The sequence below is a fragment of the Pyrus communis genome, chromosome 7, assembly GCF_963583255.1.
Source record: "Pyrus communis chromosome 7, drPyrComm1.1, whole genome shotgun sequence".
Lineage (NCBI taxonomy): Eukaryota > Viridiplantae > Streptophyta > Magnoliopsida > Rosales > Rosaceae > Pyrus > Pyrus communis.
In genome coordinates this window covers 23,902,017-23,923,506 of record NC_084809.1, presented here as the reverse complement: position 1 = coordinate 23,923,506, position 21,490 = coordinate 23,902,017, and the positions used below count along the sequence as shown (strand labels likewise).

Sequence of the window (21,490 nt, the reverse complement as noted above, 5' to 3'; positions counted from 1 at the left end):
ATCTAACAGCTTGATTATCTCCTTCTTCACAACTTCCATCATCGGAGGGTTAAGACGGCGTTGAGCCTCTCTAGTTGGTTTGGCCCCCTCCTCAAGAAATATATGATGCATGCATGTGGCGGGACTAATACCTTTGATATCGGCCAACGTCCAACCTAGGGCAGATTTGAACTCCTTCAAAACACGCACTAGTTTCTCCTCTTCTTGTGTCGTGAGTGATGAAGAAATGATGGCCGGTAAAGTCTCCTCTTCTCCCAAGAAAATGTACTTCAAATGGCCCGGTAGTGGTTTGAGATCAAGGGTGGGCGCCTGAACTATGGATGGTAACAACTTGTTAGTCGAAATGGGAATCGACTCAAATTTAGAAAACTTACCCTCGTGCCTAGGAAGTGACTCTAGGGCAGCAACCAACTCCATACATTCCTCACTAGGGTGCACGGCATGCATTGGAATGTGTGTGCCGTGGGTTTTCAACAATCCCCCTCCATTGGTTTTGAGTTCCATGCTTCTTGTAATGACGTTTTCAAGCGCATCGGCATTCAAATCTTCCATATATCCCTGCGCCAAAGAGTCAATTACATCAATGGAGAAACATGAGTGATCATCACTAGGATACTTAATAGAATCCGAAAGACTAAAATTAACAACTTCCCCATCAAATTCCATGGACAACGTTCCATTAAACACGTCAATCTTCGTCCGTGCCGTCTTCATGAATGGCCGGCCAAGTAGGATTGGCAATGAAGGGGCATGGTCAGATTCATCCATCTCGAGCACATAGAAGTCCGCCGGAAAGATTAAACCTTTTACCTGCACTAACACATCTTCCAAAACTCCCTTTGGATAAGCGTTAGATCTATCGGCTAATTGTATGATTACACCATCATTTTTCAATACTCCTAAGTTCATAGATGCATAAATTGAATATGGCATAACATTTATAGAAGCTCCTAGGTCTAGCATGGCAGATTCAAAACGTGTATTACCTATCACACAAGGAATGGTAAAACTACCCGGATCCTTGCATTTGGGGGGTAGTTTGCGTTGCAAGATGGCAGAGACATTTTCACCTACCTTTACCACTTCCTTGGTTGACATCCTCTTCCTTGTGGTGCAAAGCTCCTTTAAGAACTTGGCGTACCTCGGGACTTGCTTTATTGCATCCAAAAGGGGTATGTTCACTTGCACTTTCCGAAATGTCTCAAGGATGTCCTTTTCGGCTTCTTCTTTCTTCGTTTGCCTGAACCTACTAGGAAAAGGCACATTCGAAGGAACAACATTAGTAGAAATTGAATTTGATCCATTTTTACCTTTATTGGCCGAATTGGACAGATTTGGGACCATAGGGACTTGCGGCAAAGGTGGAATCACCTTTGCCGTGGGCAACCTTGTTTCTTCCTCTTCCATTTGCAAAATTTCATCCTCGTTATCACCTGTTTTTGATGTAGGACCTGCCCCAACTTCCTTACCACTTCTTAGGGTGATTGCTTTGGCTGATTCGAAACCTCCCTTCGGATTTGGAATGGTGGAACTAGGGAGTTGTCCGGGATCTCGAAACTTACCTACAAACTCGGCAATCTGCCCAATTTGTTTCTCAAGTTGATCCACCCTCTTATCTTGGTTTTGCATAGCCTTCGCTTGATCTTCCTGCCCATTAGACAACTTAGTTAGTATCTTAAGAAGTGCATCATTGTCAAGAGACGTACCTGAGGCACTTGGGCCGGATTGGGCTTGATTTTGGGGTGGGCCGTAGGTTTTGGGAAAGAACCCCGGGGGTTGTTGTCTAAAGCCTCCTTGTTGTGGTGGTTGCTGGGGCTCCCTCCACTTGAAATTTGGGTGGTCTCGCCACCCCGGATTATACGTGTTGGAGTATGGATCATGTCTTGACTGATTTTGGCTTTGAAACCCAATGGCATTCGCACTCTCCCATCCGCCATTCTCGATGAGTTGAGGACACTTTTCGGAGGCATGTCCTTGGATAGAACATACGCCACATACCACAGGTCCTTGCATCTTCATTCCCTCGGCCATCTGTGAAACAATAGAAGTAAGATTAGCCAATTGTGAATGAAGATCGGACGTTGAACTTACCTCATGTACTTGGTGCCGTGGGGGTCCTCTTTGGCCTACTCCCTCATACTGTTGAGCGTTCAATGCTCGGTTAGCGATCAAGACCTTGGCATCCCTGGGCGTTTTGTCCACCAATGCTCCACCCGCCGATGCGTCAAGCATTTGACGTTCTAGAGGTAGGAGACCCTCGTAGAAATATTGCAAGAGCAACTCCTCCTTCATCTGATGCTGTGGACAAGAAGCAACAAGTGATTTAAATCGTTCATAATACGTAGGAAAAGACTCACCTTCTTCTTGCTGGATTCCGCTTATCTTTTTGCGTAGGAGGATGATACGAGAAGTTGGAAAGAACTTCTCCAAGTACGCTCTCTTCATACTCTCCCAAGAAGTGACAGTGCCGGGAGCTAACTCATATAACCAATCTTTGGCTTTATCCATCAAAGAGAATGGAAAAGCCTTCATCTTCAAGATATTTCCGTCAACAGTGACGGGAGTCATACTAGAGCAAACTACTTCAAATTCTTTCAAATGTTTGTTAGGATCTTCCATGGACAAGCCATGGTATTTAGGAATATGATGAAGCAAACTTGACTTTAATTCAAACTCATCCGTCTTACCTTGGGCAGCTGTGGGGTATTGAATGCACAAGGGTGCGGCATTATCCAATCCCGAGGCCGAAAGCTCCTTGAGTGTCCGGGTATCCACGGCCATGACTTGTGGTTCCTCAAAGATCCTTGCCGTGGGTTCTTCCTCCTCCTCTAGAACTTGTTCTTCGAGGTCAGGTTCTGGGCTTTGTGGACTTGGTTCGTGTGGCTTCCTCTTCCGTCTCAAAGTCCTCTCAAAATCGCTGTCAAAATCAGAGATATGCTCACGAATCGGTTGAGAACTCCGAGTCATGCACTAGTACCTAAAACAAGGAAAACAAAACAAAGTCAGAATTCTTAACAAAAACTAAATTAAACAGAAAATAACAATCCAAGGGATTAGCAAAGTTGCTAATCCCCGGCAACGGCGCCAAAAATTTGATGCTAACTAATTAAGCACACAAATTAAAACCCTCTTTTGACAATTGTAGTAAAGATGCAAGTAGGGATCGTTCTAGACCGGGGATTAGGAGGGATTACTAAATCACTTGGAAACTGACTCAAAAACGTAAAACAAACGTTAAAAACACTAAACTAGATTCAAAGAATGCAAAACTAAACAATAAAACACTAAAAACAAATCAAAAGACTCAAGGAATGCAAAACACTTATAAACACAAACTAAGACACTTTCTAACTAAATTGGACACTAAAGTAAAGGGGGATTGAGGTTTTGACGAAATTAAACTAAATGCACAGATTGTAATTTAAAGGCATAATGTAAATATGAATGTGATGAAAATATGGATGAATGCTAGCTAGAAGGTTCTTCTCCACACATGTCACACTTGCATATAATTTGATTTTCAGTTGGTCTTTCGATGAATTATGAAACTCAACACCCCGGGTTAATTAGGTCCGCTTAAATTAACCGTCAAGTTTTCCTTAAGTTAATGAAATGGATGATTGCATGCGACAACCCAAAGCATTCCCCACAAGTTCCCTACATGAATTGCATAATAGAGATACAAGCAAGAATCATTAAGCATCATGAAAACTATAAGTGTTGACGAGGCATTCGTTACTATGATTGCATGAAACTTATGCCAAGAATTTATTTAACGCGATTGTTTATAAGCAACCTCCACTACTTGTGAATATAAGTTCATAACTATTAGGTGAAATTCACTTATATTCTAGCGTCATATTCATGCATGAAAATTAAGCGTGCACTCTCAATAAACATACACAAATAAGTTATCAATCAAGCAGTTAAACAAATTGAATCCACAATACATGAAATTCCAACCAAAAGTAATCAAATCATATTGCAAGCATAAACATGGTTTCGAATCACCCCCTAACTAAATAGGGATTTAGCCTCTCATGTTCACAACAAGAAAAATAAAATTTAACTTAAACATAATGAACAAAGGATTGATTATACCTAGAACGCACAACGAATCCACTTGAATTTCTGCGCGTCTAAGCCCTCCTTCTTCTTCTCCTTGCTGCGGCAGTGATAGTCTAGGTGAGTTTTGGATGTTTTTCTGGTTTGGGAATGGGTTTATGGAGGTTTGGTGGTGCGGCAATGGTTGTGGAAGGTGTGGAATGGTGTGGAATAGAGTGGGGAGGCTGCGGCAATAGTGGAGGAAGGCTGGAATCACAAGGGGAAGGCACGGCAATCAGTGGGAATTGGCTGCAATCACTGGGGAAGGCACGGCTTCTAGAGAAAAAGGTGAATGAGATTTTCGGCTAGGTTGAATGAATGGGATGTGGATGATTGAATTAGGGTTGGATTGGTTGCGGCTGTGATGAAGAAAAGGTGAATGGGTGATGTGGCTGCATGAATTATGGAGAATGGATGGGATGGTGGCTGCATGAATTAGGGTAAAAAATGGGAGTCACGGCTTAGATAATGAATATTAGGGTCCATGGCTGATTAGTGTGTATTGTTTATTAGGGTAAATGATGCACGGCTTTTGGGAGAGTGGAGAGAATTAGGGTAAAATAATATATGGGGGGCCACGGCTTTAAGTGAATGGGGTGTAAAGGTGGCTACGGATGGAAGAATGAATTAGGGTGTATGGCTGAATAAAAAATTAGAATGAGAGGTATATGGTGCGGCTTATGAGAAGAATAAAAAAATGAAAGAGAAGCTAGGGTTAAAAATAAAAGGTACGGCCCAGATTAGAAGTTAGAAGGCTTAGGGTGAATGGATGTGGACTTGCGGCTAATATGGATTTTGTGGCTGAAAATTGAAAGAATTAATGAGAGGTGAATAGGGTGCGGCTGCATGTAATTAGGGTGATTAGAGTTTAGGGTTTAATGCATGAAATGAGACAAAACTACCCCCCCTTGCACGGCAAGGGAAGGGAATTGGGCTAAAGGCACAGCATAGGTTGGAAATTGGGCTAGGGCCTTGGTCTTGTGTACTAAAGTGTATACAAGGCCTACAAAGTGGCTAGAAAATACGGACGTTTAAGTTTAGGAAAGGTTACCGAAACGGGAAACTTAGGGTTAACTTTCCTATATCAAATAGGAAACCTTGTTTGAGTAGGATTCCTCGTTTTGGTAAGAATTCATCGTTGGAGTAGGAATTCGTCGTTTCTTCAAATCTTCAACTCATTCATTCCTCTTTCGCTCCAAAAACTCCAATTTGCATCTTCTTGCACACTTTGGCCTTATAATCTGAAAATACACAAAAGTAGCCTTAAACACTAAAATAACTTAAGTAAACACAACATAAATGCACGAGAACAGGCTAATTAAGTCGCATGAATATGTTCCTATCACCTCACAATAAGGATGAGTCCTCCTTATTTTAAAGACGAGTTTTAATAGTATTTCTCAAATATCTATCATATACCCTTGAGTTGTATAAGGCCCAAAATGGTAAAGTAATTGAGTTGTATATGTGATGATGTTTCTTTTTGGATTCAGGACAAGTTCACAGGGACAATCCTTCTCAATGGGTTGTGTAGGGCTGGCTATTACCCTATACCTTTCCATATTAATTAGAAGTCATCATCTGCATCATCCCAATCACAAAAATGCTTTCTTGCACAACCTATTAGCACAAGTTTATGGCATCAAAGGCTAGGACACCCATCTAATGCAATCACCTCTGCAATGCTTCATCAAAATAAAGTCTCTGCATCTTTTGACACATGTAAATCCATTTGTACACCATGTCTAGAAGGAAAATTCACCAAATTACCTTTTTTTTTCCTACAACCAAGTCTGTACACCCACTAGAAGTCATACATAGTGATGTATGGGGACCTGCCCCTCTATTGTCATATGAAGGATTTCGATACCATGTAAGCTTCATAGATGAATGTACAAGATTTACTTGGTGTTGACCCTAAAAACTACCAAGCCTACGTGGCGTGCAAGCCGAGTAATTAATAAGCTAACTACGTTATTCGGTTGTATACGGGGCGTGCCAACTTATCAGTCGAGCTCGGCCGAAGAGTAAAATGTGTTGATGTCGTGTTGGGCGTGCTATTGACTTCTTGATCTTGTGGCTGCAGCCAAGGAAGGAACACGTCTTGGCCTTCGGGTTTTAGAGCCTAAAGACAAGGCTGCTAGTTCTACGAAGTTCAATATTAAATTCAGCTTTCAATGTGCCAAATTGAGTAACATATAACACCTCACTTCACCGAGAATGCTGATGAGATGACCTCTACCAACAAGGATTCGGAAATCCTTCTCGACCAAGACTTTGATAGGTAATCAATCAGCCTCGATGCAGTGCTGTTTGTCCAAACTGAAGGTGTTCCACGGTCGGCTGATTCTACGGCAACAGTGCTGTTTATCCAAACTGAAGATGTTCGCCGATTGCCTCCACAGTGATGTTTATCCAAACTAAAGATGTGTTGGTGGAAAAAGAAAATGAAAATCTCAAGGTTGTTGAGAGGTTTCGAGTAAAGCAAGAGTTTGCGTAGGGCAGTTTGTTTGTTGAATTATAAGGGGCTTAATGATGCATGCGACTCTGTATTTATAGTGGTTGTCTTTTGCTTAGCACGGCCTGATAACTTTGTAGAGTCCAAATGCCACTCTAACTTTGTAGAACATCACTTGTTACGTTGACTCAAAGCTTATGTCCAATCACCTTAGCCGTACAATATCTCTAAGATATAATAAAGGCTATCTCATGATTCTCCTTGAAAAGATAAATATATCTTTCCACATGTGTGACCTGACCAACTAAATGCATCATATTCCAACTGAAACTTTTCTTTCTCCACCATGTTGGTCCAAGTGCAACCATGCATGCATAATAAATTGCATTTTATTTGCAACATAACCTGATCACTTAAGATACCATTTTCTATCCAAAACCACAATTATGAAGGTGTGCCCCTTGCTGGAAGTTGGGTATATTTGGCCGATGAAATCCATTGCCCACCCTCTGAAAGACCATGGCTTCACTACTGGGTTCAAGGGTACTGAGGGTATGTGCTGAAAAGATCTATTACCCTCATTGATTCCTCCAAACCCAAGTATTTCAACAAAAGTCCATCTGGAGTCTTTCTTAGCAAGGTTTTGTCCCACATAACAAACTTAGTTGCTTGCCGTCTAATTTTCTTACATGTGGGGGAAGAATGGTCTTTTAAGTATTGAATCATAGATGTTTCCAGTTTTCTATCTCAGGCTCATTGGTCATTATATTCAAGCTAAATCTTCTCTCAAAGATAGAAGGGAGATTTATCCTTTGTACTTCTACATTCATCTCAAACCTTTTTTCTTAAATCTATGCTCCAAAAGCCATCTGTGCCATTTCATTGGCAATTAAAATTGCTTCTCTGGGGACATGATTGAATGATACTTCACTACCCCAATAATTTAGCAATTGAGTAGCTGCCAAATAATATCCTGCCATTGTGAGATGTCTGCACTTGTATTCTCCATTCAACTAATTAATCACCAACTATGAATCATCATATATTTCTACCTCAGTTTCCCCCAACTCTATTAGGATTTCTAAGCCAATGATCAATGCCTCATACTCTGCCTTGTTGTTGGTAGTATCTTGGTAATCCAGAAGGAATAAGTAGCAATGCTGGATTCCCTTCAGATCAATGATGACAATCCCAGCTCCTGCAGCATGTTGAGTGCAAGACCCATCAAAATATAACTTCCAGGGAGTGATCCATAGGCTAGTTATTCTCCGTACTTCTTGCTGGATCCATTCTTCCTTGCCCGAGTGATTTTTACTAGGTGAGATCCAAAGGCTGGCCACTTCCAGAGTTCCTAAGATGTTGACAAGTTCCTTCTTAAAGTCTTGGTGCTCGGACAGGAAGTCTGCAATTGCTTGTCCCTTTATTGCCCTATGAGGCACATATTGAAAACTGAACTCTGATAGTGCTAGAATCCACTTCTCAATTCTTCCAATTAGCGTTGGTTTAGACAGCATGTACCTGATCACATCAATCTTGGCAATTATAAGGATGTGGCAAGGCAACATGTAATGCCTCAATTTGCAGGCAATGAAGTATAAAGCTAAGCGTAGCTTTTCAACTGGGGTATATCTTGTTTCTACCTCAGTAAGGATCTTAATGAGGTAATATACTACTTGCGCCTTCCCACCTTCATTATTTTGTGCCAATAAACTCCCTATTGACTTCTAGGATGTAGAAATGTAAAGTTTCAAAGGTTTCCCCCTTTGGGGAGGCATGAGCACTGGCAGAAAGGCTAGACAAGCTTTTACTTTGTCAAAAGCTTCTTAGTGTTGAAGGCCCCACTCGAACTTATCTTGATTCTTCAATCTTAATAAAGAAGTCAATGGTTGGATCTTATCCACTAGATTAGCAATGAATCTCCTTAAAAAAAAGTTGATATTCCCCAACAGCCTCTGTAATTGCACTTTGTTGGTGGGGGAAAGTGATTCCATTATAGCCCGAGCTTTGTTCTTATGTATCTCCACTCCTCTCTGATGAACTAGGAATCCCAAAAAGTTGCCCAATCTAACCCCAAAGGCACATTTCTTAGGATCCATCCTCAACTTGTGGGTCCTCATTCTCAATAAGGCTTGTTTAAGGTCTTCTAGGTGTTGATCTTCAATTTTAGACTTTACCACAATATCATCAATGTATAACTTCATGCTATGCCTGATTAAATCATGAAAAATAACATTTATTGCCCTTTGATATGTAACACCAGCATTTTTTAGCCCAAATAGCATGACCACGTATTCATATGCTCCTAAATGTTCTAGGCATCTAAATGTTATCTTATGTATATCTTGTTTAGCCATTTTGATAGTCAACACAACATCGAATGGCATTAGTTACAACTTTTAATACAAGTACAATGTTGGCCAACCACTCCACATACTTTATAGGCCTAATAAATCCTGCCTATACCAACTTCTCAATCTCTTCCTTGACTTTCCCTTCTATTTCCTTCGACATTCTTCTTGGTGCTTGCTTCACAGGTCTGTACCCATCTTTGATAGGCATTATGTGCTCCACTAAACTAAGGTCCAATCAAGGCATCTCTGTGTAATGCCATGCAAAATAGTCTTTGAATTCATGCAAAAGGTCAACTATCTTTGCCTAATCTCTAACCTCCAACAAGCCACTGAGTTGTATTGGCCTTGGATCCTCCTCAGTCCCTAAATTAATGGTTTCCAATGGGTCTTGTACTTCTGGTGCTGGTTTATCAGGCTTTGTACATAAAAATTCTAATGACTTAGAGGCCTCGAGCTCATCATTTGTCTAGTCTAAGTCATTATATATTCTGCCATATGAATGGCTGCTTCCACTTCTTATCCCAAAATCTTTTTTCCTTCTCTATCTTAAGTGCCTGAAGTTCCTTCTCCCCACTTTGCCACCGCATTGGCTGAGCTCTCTTTAATCTCTCTTCTTTCTCTCCCATACTCCAACAGTCTTTTGATTAAAGACCTAACTGCAACCACTTGGTCCTTTCTTTTTTGGTCTACCATCATTGGTGTTGGTGAGTTGGGACAATATAAGGTATGTCTCATTCCTCCTTAGTGAGAGAAAGTCTTTGCCCTATGAGCTTTTGGACCGTCACCTTGGTAGGGCGATCGTTCTTATCAGCACCTAAACATTGTAAGATCCCAACAATAAGGTTGTAAAAATTTTCTTCTGCAACATTAGTTGTGGGGAGAAATGGCTACGATTTGGCCTCCAGTATCTCCCAAAATCTAGGCTCCTCAGTTCTGGCCTCATGGCAGACAGCAACTTGTTGGTGCAAAGTAGATGGCACAAATAGACTCTGATGGATCCGCAATGCCGCATAAGTAGAGTTGTTGTCCACCAAAAAAAATGCCAACATGATTTTCTTGGATCCCAAGTTTACCTCCAAAGCAATATCCCATAGGTTTTGGTGATAACCCCAAAGAAACTAGAAACTGTAAGAACAATAGGAATAAGATCTTCTTCACTTCTGCAAAACCTCCTCATTTGTTTAAGTAGGAGCACATTAATTGCTGCCCCTCATCTATTAACACCCTTTTAAAGGGGACTCCCTCCAGATGAACTGTCACATATATGGGCTTCAGATGGTTTTTTAAAGCTAGACTTGGTTTGCTAAACACCATTTTGTCATAATAAACCCTCTCGGGCTCTTTTCATGCAAGGTCAAGCAAGTCCGCCAAACTTAATCCCTATTTCCCAACCTCCTCAACGTTCACAAGTGCCATCATTGGTTCTGGTACCAAATAGCCACCCTCCATTACTGTTGGTTGATCTAGTTCTGCACAGAACATAGTTGATAAGACATAGGTCATGTTCACATGGAAGTTGTTTGGTCCAAGCACTTTTTCTTTCGTTTCTCCAATCTGACACATAAATTTATCCATACATGTCTGGGCATCCTTGGTTAGCATTAACTCGGACATTTCCTCTTCTTCTGTTATATTGAAGTTATGCAACTACCTTGGGATTTCATAAGGAGAATCTTCCAGTAAAGGTGGAGGTATCCCCCTCTCAAGGGAGATAGTTCCAAAACAGATAGGCTCTGAATTCCACCATGGTGTAGGCATCATCACCACACTCTCTTGAGCTCTTCTCAACACCTTATACTTCCCTAGATGAGGGTTTTGAGGTACATGATCTCCCTTACCTTCAACTTTACTGTTAGCTCTTTATATCTCTTTCTTACTTCTCCACTGGAATTGTCTTCTTCCTCCTTGGGTGACCTTCTCGAACTTAAGATTTTCAAAAGCTTCTGAAATGGCAAGGATTTTTAATGAGTTCATATGAGCCTTGTACTATCTTTGAACCCTCCTTATCATGGATGCCCCCATCTCTCTAACAGGTCTTCCATCTTTCCCTATTATGTACCATTTTCGACCAAGTCGGGCTGAATCTCTTTTAGGAACTGGGGGAATTGGGCTTATGGTTCCCTCCCACCATCTTTGTCTCATGTTGCTGTGATAACTTGGCTAGGGAGGTTTCACATCCACCCACCTTGGCAACTTTGCTTCCTTATCTTCAGCTTCTTCAGAGGCTTCATAGTTTCTGAACACCTCAGATAGACCATTGGGCTCTGAATATCTTCCCAATCTCTGGAACACATTCTTGGTGGTTTCTTTCTCAACAGCCTGACTAATACATCTGTTGGCATCTCGCTCCTCTATCTCTCTTCTTCTGACCAACTCCCGATTAATAATGGCGCCCAATGCTGGCACCTCGAGTTCACACTCACATTGACATTTATTGCATAAAACCACTTCTTTGACCACAGTTGCTTAGGGTATGTTGGGTAACCTTTTAACACCTTCTGATGGCCTAACAGCTTACATTCTCTCTCCCCTCTCATCCCAGTAAGCCTTTCATTTTCCTTTCTCAACCCAATTAAGGTTGATCATGTTGATTAGGGCTTCAGGGAATGGATCTGTGTCAATCATCATATTGGCTTGAGGTTTCTCCAATAACAGTTTTCTCTTAACTATGAGGTCTAAGAACTATGAGGTCTTGGATCCAATCACTAAACTGCACACTATTAACTATGGAGCGATTGAAGGTGTAGTGAACCCTGCAATACTTTTTTCCTCTAAGCTCTTCAGGTTTAGGTATCTTTTTGGTGTTGTCGGGCAAGATTACTCTAGCCCTTACTAGTACCTCATAGATGTTTGTTGCCTTGGTTAAATCGAAGGAATATGACTGGTACTTTGGGGGTTTCATAGGTAGAAAACCTCCATCATTCATCACGATCTTCTGGTCCTTAATAGGCTGGACCAATCCCTTCACCATTAAAGGTTTGAAAGGAGTGGTCATCTCTGCTTCACATAACTCAATCCCATCTCCCAAACTGCTATCATTTTCTTCCAGCTCTAGGCCTTCAAACTCTAACTAGTGTATTGAGGCTTTGTTCTTATAGAAATGAGGCACTTTAGACGAGTGCTTCACTTGCTATTCCTCTGTCAGCAACTTCTCATACTTAGTAGCTGCGATCACCAATTCTTGAAGCTCATTAAACTACACATCATAAAACTTCTTTCTCAAATGTAGCCTCAGAGCCTTCTGGGCAATGGTTATGAGTTGAGCTTGGTTGATTAGGAATTGGTTTCTCATCCTGATTTTTCTAAATCTCATCATGAAATCCTCCATAGACTTATGTTTATACTGTTTTACCTCCACCAGATCATTGATGGTCATCTCTGGCTTCACCCTATAGAAATGTTTATGGAAGACCATCTCCATCTACCCCTAGTTGGCGATGGAATTAGGGGGTAACATAGAATACCATTGGGAGGTCAAGCCTACTAATGAATTTCCAAACAGTCTCAACTTGTAGTTGGGGTTGTCCTCAAATGCTACACAATAATTTGAAAACTTGAAAATATGGTCTTTAGAAGACACATTATAGTCTTCCTCGCTAAAATTTGGGAATGCGGGCATCTTGAAGTTAAGAATGAAAGGATTTTGCTCATCAATGTATTCAAGATAAGGCTTCTGGTATGTTATCTTGAACATCAGGCGAGCCTGTGGCTGAGCATTCTGGACCACCATCATTCTTAGTTTTGCCAAATCATTTCTAAGTTACTGGTTGGCCATGTTATTGTGTGAGGTGTAAAAGGTCCCCCACTTTAGGCTATAGTCAATGCCCAAGAAAGCTTCCTTATGTGGTTATGGCTACCTCCATCTAACTTCTCCTCCTTTGTTAACCTACGGTGGTGGCCTATAAGGGAGAGGTTTGCCCACAATTATGGGTAAACCTTTTCTTCTTGTCTCTCCTACTGGATTGGTTGCCTCCATCTTCACTCATTCCTGCTTAATCTACCTCATTCCATCTAGTAGAAGTAACAAAAGATCGGGCAAGCTTGTCTCTTGGAACTCTTCTTCATCAGGTCGACTTGTTCCAGCCTTTTCCTTCTTCTTCCCCTTATCCTTATTTTCTTTGAGTAAGGGGACCAAAGGAATCACTAGTCCCTTTTCTGGGCTTGCTTCCCTAATTACTTCCATGAAATAGTCATCCCTCAGTGTAAAGTATTCTAATTCCAGCTTTCTATGTAGAACTCATGTTAGGGAACAAAGTCTGCTAACCTCTCTTCTAGTCTCCAGAAAGATTTTCTCCATACTTCTTAGCACTTACACCATAGTGGCTTGCACGTCTTCATTAGTGACTTGTCCACTTGACTTTTCAGAAGAAGTCAGGCTTTCTAGAATCACAGGGCCTCGTAGTGAGGGAAAATCTTTCGAGTGATATGTCATGCTAACTTCTGTTAGACAAGGGGTTGCCCAAACTCTACTTTCCACGTGAATGTTCATTCCTTCCTTCTTCTTGGCATACAAGATATCAATGAGGTGCCACCGAGCGTGCCAAAACTATGTTCGGGATGGATTTCTAGATCTGGTCCCTCGTACAGCTCCACTTGGCTCTAGCTCTTTCTTGCCTGTCAAGCAAAGTCTTGTTGCTTGGTGTGCTGCAATATGAGTTTATTATTAGTTTGAAAGATGCCTTTTTGGGGCCTTTGGTTTAGGCCTTGAGGCTCACAATCCAAACTAACAAGGATTTAAGTGTGCCACTGTTATCTATGTATAAAAGATTGTTGAATAGGTGTGAATTAGGTTGGTTACTTGCGCCACAAGTTATTTAGACTTCCTGTTTATCAAATGATTGTCACAGATAGGTTAAGTCTGTATAAAGTTCTTTTCTTGCCTTGTAAACAAGGACTTTTAATTCATAACATTGTATATCCAAAATGAAAAGGGTTCAGGGCCCTTCCAACCATTTCCTTGATCAAAGTTTGCTTTAATGAAAACAGGTTCATTAACTTATCCATATTTGATTACAGATGAAACTTTTAAGTGGAAAACAGTTGAAAATGATTTTAAAACGTGAAGGAAAATGTACTAAATAACATATCTATTATATATAAATACAAAACAAAAGAGACTTGGGCAAGATTTAACCTTGTCGGACAAGGTTCAACTTTTTGCAACCACTTCTCTTTGTATTTACAAGGGTTTGTATACTCTGGGGGATGAAAAGTAAAAGGGTTTTACTAGAAGGAATCGATACTACAACATTAAGGAAAGATAGCAAAGCTTCTAATCTTCACAAAAGATGACTTTCTATAAGGGAACTACAGTTAAAAAGGACAGGATCTGGACAAAGTTGAGCTTTCTAGTTTCTTGCTTGTTTGAGAGCAAAGTAGGATGTCTTTTTATTAATTGGTTGAGTATCCTTATCTCTAGTGTCCCTCTCTGCTTTTATAGACAATTGGGCTCGACTGTCCAAGTTTTGCCTTTAGCTGATAACTTTCGGAAAGCAGTGAGTCATTACCTATTTACTTATCCATGCACCTGAAAAGTGCTTTTTGGCTGGTGGTGAGGTGTCCTCTGATGCCCATCACTTCAAACATAGGCATGTGGTCTATGCCTTTGCTGAAATAGCTTCCAATTCTTCTAGGGGCTATCGACTTGTCCGAGCCCAGTCTTCTCTTTGCTTTTGCATCTTTGGGCCTCCATTATCACAAAGCCCGGTGTCAAATATAAACCCAAACATAACATTTCCTAATAATCATTCTAGATTCAGCAATGCTCCTCCATATGTATGATGCATTGTTCCTCACCAGTGCTTGTAAGAAATCGGTAATAGTTAAATATCTTGCCTTAAATACTCTTACCGCAAGTGACGAGGGATGGTGAATAAACCTCTAACCTTGTTTAGCAAGTAAAGCAAGTTAAAGGCATATAAGTCTTTAAATCCTAGCCCCCTTTTTTACTTTTAGGTATGCATAATTGTCTCCAATTAACCCAATGCATTCTTCTTTGACCTACCTCATGCCCCCATCAAAACTGGGCAACCATGTGGTTTAAATCATCACATAGCATTTTGGGAAGCAGGAATGTTTGCATTGTATAGAGTGGCACGGCTTGAGCCACCGTTTTAATCAAAATTTCCTTTCCAACAATACACATGAATTTTTTACTGTTAGCACCTTTGAAGATTTAAATTGAATTTGAACTACATATTAATATAATTTTTATTGTCAACCAAAACTCTACGAAATTATCGTTCTAAACCTCTAATTAAAACTAAACATAAATAAGAAATATATGTAATTTTATACAACCAAAATTTTTCTTTTCTTTTTTTTTTTTAACTTCACCTACATGTAATTTTTACATGTCCCTAATTAAAAAATAAAACTCTCTCCCTTTTCTCCCCACTCGCACTCTCTCTCTCACTCTCTTCCTCTCTCCTTCCATTTAAAAATAAAATAAAAATTACACACATTTTGTGTGTGCCCATATGCTAGTATCTAATTAAGCCATGCTTTATCAAAGATATGCATGAATGTGGGGATTGAAAGCATATCGTGTCAATGGCATATATGGTTTAATAAACAAACTTTAAACCCCACTTTGTAGTCTACATGGCAAGTCAAGGCATTTAACAATAGTAATGGAATTTTTTTGCCAAATTACCATTCCACCCGAATTATCAACTGTACCATACCAATTTTGTGCCAATTAATAATGGCATGGTATTGTACTGAACCAAAATTTTATGGTACAGTCATAGTATTCGATAACATTACCGATAGTATTAATGTATCGTACCGAAAAATATAAATCTATATTATATTATATAACTTATATTTATTATAATAATATATATAATATTTCAATAATATTTAAAGGGATTCAACTTTAATTCTTGTTCTAAATGCTACTAATATTTTTTTTTTGCTTGTAATGTAGGCTTGACACAAGCTCAACCTCAATCTTCTATAAGTTCAATCCCTCCTCCAAATGCTTCGACATCTCAAGCTTGAAGAATTGATCGATGAATTTTTATTTTTGAAGTTTAGATCCACTTCCAATTTTTATTTGGTTTGAAATTTTAACTTCTATTTGGATTGTAAACTTAACTTTTATTTGATTTGGTTTATAAATTCTATTTGAATTGTACCCTTAATTTCCATCATGAATCTTGATGCATCATTTGACTTATTGAATGATGAATGATTGATGAATTTAGGTTACAATATATGAGATAAAGGCACAAAAAAAGAGCTTGCCCTTGAATTGGGTTGAAAAAAATATATCATATTTTAGCTCAAAAAAGTGGCTCAAAACCAAGTGACAGTTACCATTATCATACGGTACCAACCGAACTATTTGGCATATCAAAATTTAGTATACCAAAAGTTTGGCACAATAGTAGTAATAAATTTTGTCAAACCAAAAACTTGGTAAGAAAATCAGTACAGGAGTTTTGATATGGTAACCATACCAAACCCACTTTTATTTAACAATTTGGACCGCAACTTTGCTATGTGTCTGGATTAGGTCCAACAGATTGTAATGGGATAGGACCGGAATTCAGAAGCCCCAAAAAATCCTATTACAAGCTGAGAAGTGACCCACAATTATATATACGGTAAAAACAAGAAAAATCCAAAATTAATCAATCAAAACTACATCTAAGGTTCATCAGTAAACACACACGCTTATCAACCCAAACAATCAAATTTCACAAGAACTCGTCCAACCCACAACATATTATCAAAATTTAGAGCAAGTTGAGCAACCCACCTAGTAATACTTGGTCCCAACCAACGTCTCTTTGCATTCTAATGCGATCGATTTTGTGATTTGCATGATATAGGAGATATGCACATTTAAGATATATGCAAATATATACGTTTGATTGATCGGAATCGTTCCAAGTTTCAGGTTCACTTTTAAAGATCATCCGGACAATAACTCAGTTGAAACCGGATTCTTTATAACAACGAAAAGAGATTTCATTTGAATCTGACGACTGTATATTGATTGGTCTGCATGATAGAAGAAGACCAAACAATTATCGATTTGCATGAGTCTTCACAGGGGATAATCAACAGATTGGAATGCATGATCACCAAATAGAGGTTGTTCGCATGTATTGGATCTAACTGTTTAGATCTATATGCTTAACTAAAACAGACAGAAACTGAAGAAGGTTTTCACAAGATGGCTAGTTTTCCTTACGGCTAATCTTATAAGTATTTTACACATACAAGTTGATAAGTATCATACAGCCTACCAGGCATATAAATAGCAGGCATTGGTTTCACTGTTGATGGTAAAATTAACTAAGCTGTCGGGTAAGATGCAGACAGCAATTCCACAAAGTCCTTCAGCTGCTGCAACATCTCTTTGCATCCTAATGTACCCCTTTTCACCCCATTCTGCACCCCATGACCCCATGAGTTCTTCACTAACCAATACTTAGTCCCATCCTCACTCATGCCATCAACAACAGCGGTAACACCATGGTCCAGGCTCGTTCCACAAGTTCCGGTAAAGACACCACTTGAATAGAACTGGAAGTCGGAACCACTAGCATCAATAGCAACAGAAACAGGTTGATGAGCAACTGCAGCAAGAAGGGCCTTTTCACTGTTTTCAGGGACATCTTAAAAGCCAGTTATCTTGGCTGCATGGCTTGCTTCCTTCTTGGTGTTACATGTACCATCAAAGCCGTTGTACGGGTAATTAGCTTCTGTGCTAATCCCGTGAATTTTTTGGATGAACTGGAAGGCGTCGTCCATCAAGCCACCCTCACATCCTTGGTCTTCACCAACGGTGTCACAACCAACAAGCTCTTGCTCAGACAAAGAGATCAATTTCCCAGTTGTAAGCTGTGTTATTCCTTCAGTGGCGGCCACTGCTGAAAAAACCCAACAGCTTCCTGTATTTGATTGGAATTAAAGTAGTTCGAATAAAGTATCAAATCAAACCAGTTAATATGAATAAATAAATAAATAAGCTAGACGTTTATATAACTACCGCATTGGCCTTGGTCCTTGATGGGGGTTACTGCTCCTTTCTTTCTCCAGTCCATTGTTGCTGGTAATGATGCAGTCACATTTTCATACTTGAAAGAAGTTGTCTTCGTGGAGCACTCGTGTCCCTTGAATCCATTTCTTGAGCCTTTGAACTCTTAATTTGTAAGGTTTATTTGCATCCTTATTAGAAGATTCTATAAACGCCCTCCTTGAATGTCTTGAAACGAGTCTCCTTCTCATTAACGTCATTATATACACAGCCATAACGAGTCAACCATTGCTCGTATCTCCCATACATAGATGCATCTTGCAGAGTACGAGAAGTGGCTTCAGAAGACCAAGCCCACAAGGTGAGGATCAAGCTAAGGCACATATATTTCCACAGCTTCATGTTAAGGAACTCCATGGGTAGCTTGCTAGTGTACTAGAAGTAAGCTGGCTTATGATAATGTAAAGGGTATATGAGCAGATATACTGAAATGGTAGATTACTCCGTTATTTATGTACTAATTCAGGCGGTACAGAATGGCGTTTTTTGCTATTTCAGTTCCCCAATAAATGATGAGTAGCATCGTCTGCGCCTTAGAAAATATTTGATATGGACCTGTAAGATTATTAAATAGTAAATTGACCTTTGATTTAATTTGAATTTGGGCCTTATGCTGTACGTTTGTCCTTGTGTGCATAATATACTTGTTTAAAATAGATTCTGAAATGTACGTGTGAATCTTCAACGATGTGGGATGTACTTTACTTGATTAATTATTTTAGAAAATAGTTGTCAAGATTTTTCAACAATTTGAGAAGGGATGTGCTATTCGCACACGCATTTTCATTTCTCACATATGCTCTTATATATGATCGTCTGATGGAATAAAATGAAGAAAATCAAATAATAGAAATTAATAAGAAGTGTGTGAGAAGTAAAAAAGAGAAAATTTGGAATAGGTCCAATTTTACAGGTCACCTTTTGAAATAGGTCCAATTTTTAGTTACTTTGGACCCATATCAAAAGACCCTAAGTAAAAATTAGTGTGTGAATATCACACCGCTTTGAGAATTGTATGCATCTCAAGGACCGTAGTTTTGTTGTTGTCGAAGAAATCGAATTCTGTAGTTGTTTGTTTCTCTATTACGATTCGTAAACTCACAGGAAAAGAAAAGAATGCTAGAATGGCCTCAAATCTTCGAAGTTGGACAAAAACAAGTTAAGAGATGTATGTGGCCACTATGAATTTAAATAAAAATATGGATGTTAGCTAGCATATATTATCCAAATGAAAGTAAAAACTGGATAAGTTGTTAAGAAACGTATCCCTTTTGATCCTCATAAAAAATGATAAGATACAGTGGTACAAGTTTTCTTTCACTTCATCATCTTCTAGTACATTAACTTGGACAATATATGCAAATTAACATTTATATTTTTATTCGACATTCTTTGAATTTAGTGGGTTATTCCAATCCTACTTTGGTGTTTTAGTTACTCTACTATTACTTAAAATTTAATTGCATCATGTCATTGAAAGTGATTGTTTTCACTAACAGGGAAACCCCGTTTAGCAACTTTTATGATAAATGCACAAATGTGTATGTAACGGTTTTGTTTTCTTCCATCAAGAACATTTGTGTTGGACGAGGAGCGGCAAAGGCAAACGAACACGACTCGAGTGAGGACTCGAGTGAGGACTCGAGTGATGTGGACGAGGAGAGGAAGAACACGGTTAACTAGGTCTGACAAATGAGTCGTGTTTGTCGTGTTTTGTGTTGTGTTCATGTAATACTTGTTATCTTAATGAGTCGTGTCGTGTCACACTCATTATCTTAATGGATCCTTAACAAGTCGGGTCATTTTACCCAATATGTAAAATGACCTGACCCGTTATGAAAAATATTTTTTTTTCCTCAAATTTGCACATACCACATTGCCACATAAATATTACTTCAAAATATTAAAACACATTTGTCGTCAAGTACTTCATCTACACTCCAAAATAAGAGCTTAATAAAAAGCACCAATACACTACTAGTCTACCACAAAATATCAAATGTGCAAGGATATGCAAAATGAATGGGTTTTTCTTTTCAAAGTTGTGAAGCCTTTCTCAAAAGTTAAAGCCTTGCCAATGAAACTTAAAGCTTGCATGTTATTTCTTTTACAAAATCCTTCAATTTTCATCAATCATCATGAGGAAATTGTATTGGAACTTTGGCTTGATCTATTACCTTCAAGAGTTATGTTGATGATGTTTTCAATAATGTTTTCCACATCAGAACTCTCTTCTGCATTAATTAAGTATAGAAAAATCAAATATTATAAATCATTCAAATTATAAGAAGTTTACCAAAATAATTATGAAAAGAAATAAAACAATAGTACTCTACCATATAAAAATATATTACCTCATTTTTTCTAAATTTTCTAAATTTAATTTAATAAATATATAATATCATATATATATATATATATATATATTATATAATTATTGTGACATCCCACATCGTCCAGGGGAGTGATCCTTATATGTATATTTTCATCCCTACCTAGCACGAGGCCTTTTGGGAGCTCACTGGCTTCGGGTTCTGTAGGAACTCCGAAGTTAAGCGAGTAGGGGGCTAGAGCAATCCCATGATGGGTAACTCATTGGGAAGTTGCTCGTGAATTCCCAAAAACAAAACCGTGAGGGAATGGTAAGCCCAAAGCGGACAATATCGTGCTACGGTGGTGGAGCGGGCCCAGGAAGTGGTCCCCCCCCCCCCCCCCGGGTCGGCTTCAGAGTTCATCGGAACTCCGAAGTTAAGCGAGTAGGGGGCTAGAGCAATCCCATGATAGGTAACCCATTGGGAAGTTGCTCGTGAGTTCCCAAAAACAAAACCGTGAGGGAATGGTAAGCCCAAAGCCGACAATATCATGCTACGGTGGTGGAGCGGGCCCAGGAAGTGGTCCCCCCCCCCCCGGGCCGGCTTCAGAGTTCATCGGAACTCCGAAGTTAAGCGAGAAGGGGGCTAGAGCAATCTTATGATGGGTGACCCACTGGGAAGTTGCTCGTGAGTTCCCAAAAATAAAACCGTGAGGGAATGGTAAGCCCAAAGCGGACAATATCGTGCTACGGTGGTGGAGTGGGCCCGGGAAGTGATCCGCCCCGATCCGGGATGTGACAATTGGTATCAGAGCCTAACCCTGGTTGCGTGTGTGTCGATGAGGACGTCGGGCCCCTAAGGGGGGTGGATTGTGACATCCCACATCGCCCAGGGGAGTGGTTCTTAAATGTATATTCTCATCCGTACCTAGCACGAGGCCTTTTGGGAGCTCACTGGCTTCAGAGTTCATTGGAACTCCGAAGTTAAGCGAGAAGGGGGCTAGAGCAATCTCATGATGGGTGATCCACTGGGAAGTTGCTCGTGAGTTCCCAAAAACAAAACCGTGAGGGAATGATAAGCCCAAAGCGGACAATATCGTGCTACGGTGGTGGATCGGGCCCGGGAAGTGATCCGCCCCAGGCCACGATGTGACAATTATTATGTATTTTTAGGGGCAAAAAATTATTAAATTAATATATATGTATATATA

At 39.7% G+C, this 21,490-nt stretch overlaps 1 protein-coding gene and 1 pseudogene across 1 annotated transcript; both read right to left on the bottom strand.

The window, feature by feature from the left end:
* Positions 1-7,590: 7,590 nt before the first annotated feature.
* LOC137740700 (uncharacterized) lies at positions 7,591-9,121 on the bottom strand. The gene is made up of 2 exons (XM_068480530.1): positions 9,026-9,121; positions 7,591-8,286 (listed from the first exon to the last, which is right to left on the bottom strand). The coding sequence occupies exons 1-2, from the start codon at positions 9,119-9,121 to the stop codon at positions 7,591-7,593; spliced, it is 792 nt and encodes a 263-aa protein (XP_068336631.1).
* Positions 9,122-17,223: 8,102 nt separating this feature from the next.
* LOC137738659 (senescence-specific cysteine protease SAG39-like) lies at positions 17,224-18,325 on the bottom strand (annotated as a pseudogene).
* Between the last annotated feature and the right edge of the window lie 3,165 nt (positions 18,326-21,490).

Bases quoted from the DNA above. Each gene is read 5' to 3' on its own strand.
- LOC137740700 (XM_068480530.1), bottom strand. From the start codon at position 9,121: ATGCCTATCAAAGATGGGTACAGACCTGTGAAGCAAGCACCAAGAAGA. The intron at 8,287-9,025 runs GTATAGGCAGGA...TCTACATCCTAG, and splicing joins AGGAAGAGATTGAGAAGTTG to AAGTCAATAGGGAGTTTATT.